This window comes from Berghia stephanieae, chromosome 13, assembly GCF_034508935.2.
Source record: "Berghia stephanieae isolate SIO BIC M18660-M18661 chromosome 13, UCSD_Bste_1.3, whole genome shotgun sequence".
Classification (NCBI taxonomy): domain Eukaryota; kingdom Metazoa; phylum Mollusca; class Gastropoda; order Nudibranchia; family Aeolidiidae; genus Berghia; species Berghia stephanieae.
In genome coordinates this window covers 987,822-991,164 of record NC_088372.1, presented here as the reverse complement: position 1 = coordinate 991,164, position 3,343 = coordinate 987,822, and the positions used below count along the sequence as shown (strand labels likewise).

At 37.2% G+C, this 3,343-nt stretch overlaps 1 protein-coding gene across 2 annotated transcripts in view; it reads left to right on the top strand.

Moving 5' to 3' along the window:
* The window catches only part of LOC144958742 (uncharacterized), a 7,626-nt gene extending 5,611 nt beyond the window's left edge, over positions 1-2,015 (top strand). For both annotated transcript variants that reach the window (XM_078890911.1, XM_078890912.1), the window contains exon 3: positions 1-2,015. This exon is cut by the window's left edge and continues 573 nt beyond it. In XM_078890911.1, the coding sequence (XP_078747037.1) occupies positions 1,377-1,787 (411 nt within the window). In that variant the 5' untranslated portion in view covers positions 1-1,376 and the 3' untranslated portion in view covers positions 1,788-2,015.
* The last annotated feature ends 1,328 nt before the right edge of the window (positions 2,016-3,343 follow it).

Below are 3,343 nucleotides of genomic sequence, written 5' to 3'. Positions count from 1 at the left end.
GCTTAATTGTGACCCATCGTCTCAAAACGGTATTATGTCGGAACGAACCATATGTTTAAAAGCCGAATTAAATGTTAAAACCGGTCAAAAATATAAATTGTTGGCATTACCACCCTAAAATATGGTATCCATTCTCCTCAATAAAACATACAAACTCAACACAAGTCTGATATTTCTGGCTATAAATTCAATTTTCAACATCTTAACCAACCCGACCTAATACCGTTTTGAGTCGAAGGGTCACAATTAAGCATAAGATGGGCAGACGAACTTATTTTTTATCAAAACTTTTTCAGTTTAGGATAGATAAAACCCTCTGCACAAGAGGCACAAATTAAAATTAACAATGGATATTTCTAAAATCACGAACCTTTTAGAAGTATCTATTGTTCTCTTTTAATTTGTGCTTCCTTACAAAGGAGCATAATTATTCCTACCCATCATTATTTTGATATTTCATCTTCACAACACCGCTACTACCACATTACCTCATTCGTCTACAGTGTTTCATTCATCCTGTTTTGTTGATAAACGGGCTACCGGAAATGCCCATTTTATCTGTTTTCGTATATTAAATTGAAGCTTTCATTGAATTTCACATTTGTGACCTTTCGCCTCAAAACGGTATTAAGTCGGGATTGTTAAGTTGTTGGAAACTGAATTTATAGCCAGAAATATCAGACTTGTGTTGAGTTTATAATGTTTTATTGAGGAGAATGGATTCCATATTTTAGGGTACTAATGCCAACAATTTATATTTTTGACCAGTTTTAACATTAAATTCGATTTTTTAAGCATCTAGTTCGTTGCGACATAATACCGTTTTGAGACGATGGGTCACATTTTTGTTTATTTTTTCGATCTTCGAGCAGCGACTGTTACATTATAATTTGGAAGAAATGTCGTGTCATCAAACTTTCTATTTTTTGGTCCCTAAATCCTTGGAAGTGTGTATGTATCCAGTCCTTCAAAACACTAATAATGAATAGGTTACTTGTTGAATCATAAGGTGACATATCCCACATATCCTTCGAAACAGTAATAATAGATAGATTACTTGTTGAATCATAAGGTGACATATCCCACATATCCTTCAAAACACTAATAATGGATAGTTTACTTGTTGAATCACAAGGTGACATATCCCACATATCCTTCGAAACACCAATAATGAATAGATTACTTGTTGAATCATAAGGTGATATATCCCACATATCTTTCGAAACACCAATAATGAATAAATTACTTGAGATGGAGGTTAAGAAGAGGATACAGACAGGCTGGAATAATTGGAGGAAGGTAACTGGAGTTGTGTGTGACAAACGAATTTCCGCAAAGCTGAAGGGGAAATATATACAATCGTTGTATGACCAGCGATGTTATATGGACTAGAAACAGCAGGTACAACAAAGAAACCAGATAAAGAAGTTGAGGTGGCAGAAATAAGGATGCTGAGATGGTCACTTGGCTGGACAAGAAATGATAAAGTGAGAAATGAACGAATTCGAAGGTTGACTGGAGTGAAGAATGTATCAATAAAGATGAGAGAAGATAGATTGAAATGGTTTGGGCATGTAAAGAGACGAGAGAAGGAGTACGTGGGAAGGAAAGTATTGGACTTACAATTGGCAGGAAAGAGTAAAAAGGAACGCCCAAAGAGTAGATGGTGGGATAAGGTCAAGGATGATATGAAAGAACTGGGCCTGGAGGAAGGTGATGCTCTGAACCGAGATGCATGGAGATGTGGCATTCATTATGGCAACCCTGCACAATGCGGGATAATCTGAAAGAAGAAGAAGAAGAAGAAGAATTAAACTTAGGAAGCAATGAGTGAAAGTCTTTTTTCTGTTGCTAGCAACTTTTCAATAAATGTTTTTGATTATTACTTCGTATTGGAACAACATTATGCAAGTACTATGAAATAAAAACATTGCGAGTCTGAAATCTTACCGTAGTCAGAACTATTTATTGACATTTGTGTTTACACATTTTCAATAAAAGATGAAGAATATTTATACCACTACGGTATCTATTTAGTCTTTGATGGTTTCCAAGGGTGATGCAGAGTTTTACACAGAATCAAAGTTGAAAGAGTCAATTCAAAATGCATGGGCGTGTCGACCCATTATTCAAGCCATTAGAAAATCGTTGGCCCGTGGGAAAAGATTTGACAGACAGATATAAATTATAATAAATAAAATAAATAAAATTCCCTTTATTAATTCCCCCTAGAGAAAATTTTCTTTCGGGTCTATTCCAAGGGAATACTGGAATAATCCAGGCGTTAGGCGCATTGCAGCGCCGCAATGTTGGGTAGGGCGAGGTGACTTACTCAAGGCAATTAAAAAACACCTCAAAAATGCCATATCGAAGAACTGTTGTAATTCTCAAATTTTGATACAATCTGTCGATCCCTCAATATAAAGGGGATAGCGTGGCTCAGTGGTAAGGTCTTTGCTTCGTACCTGAAAGATACCGAGTTCGATCACCCGCCGCGCTGTGTGGCCTTGAGTAAGTCACCTCGCCCTACCTCACTTTGCGGCGCTGCAATGCGGCTAACGCCTGGGTTATTCCAGTATTCCTTCGGAATAGACCCGAAAAAAAAAAAAATTCTCCAGGGGGAATGAATAAAGGGAATTTTATTTCTTTTATTTACTATTTGTGACCCTTCGCCTCAAAACGGTATTAAGTCGGGTTGGTTAAGATGTTGAAAATTGAATATATAGCCAGAAATATCAGACTTCTGTTGAGTTTGTACGATTTATTGAGGAGAATGGATACCATATTTTAGGATGCTAATGCCAACAATTTATATTTTTGACCAGTTTAAAATTAAATTCGGCTTTTAAGCATCTAGTTCGTTCCGACATAATACCGTTTTGAGACGATGGGTCACAATTATAACTGTCTGTGAAATCTTTTCCCATGACCAACGATTTCCTAATGGCTTGAATAATGGGTCGACACGCACATGCAATTTGAATTGACTATTTTAACATTGATTCTGTGTAAAACTCTGTATCGCCCTTAAAATTTAAAAAAAAAAATTGAGCTTTTATATAGCGCAATAACCACTTAACGTGCTCAAAGCGCTTTACAAGGGGTCCCTGGTCAACAGCAACATTTAACATGTAGGACGAGACATGACGCCTGTTAGGCGATACTACAATTTTTCGGACAAAGACAACGCTGTGAACGGCCAGGTACTCACACCTGAGTAAGGTGAGAGAATGTGAGTAAAGAGTCTTTTCCAAGGACTCAACTATGCGTCGAGCGAGGCTCGAACCCAGGACCTTCCGATCCGAAAGCGAGTGTCATACCACAAGACCACATAGCCGCATAA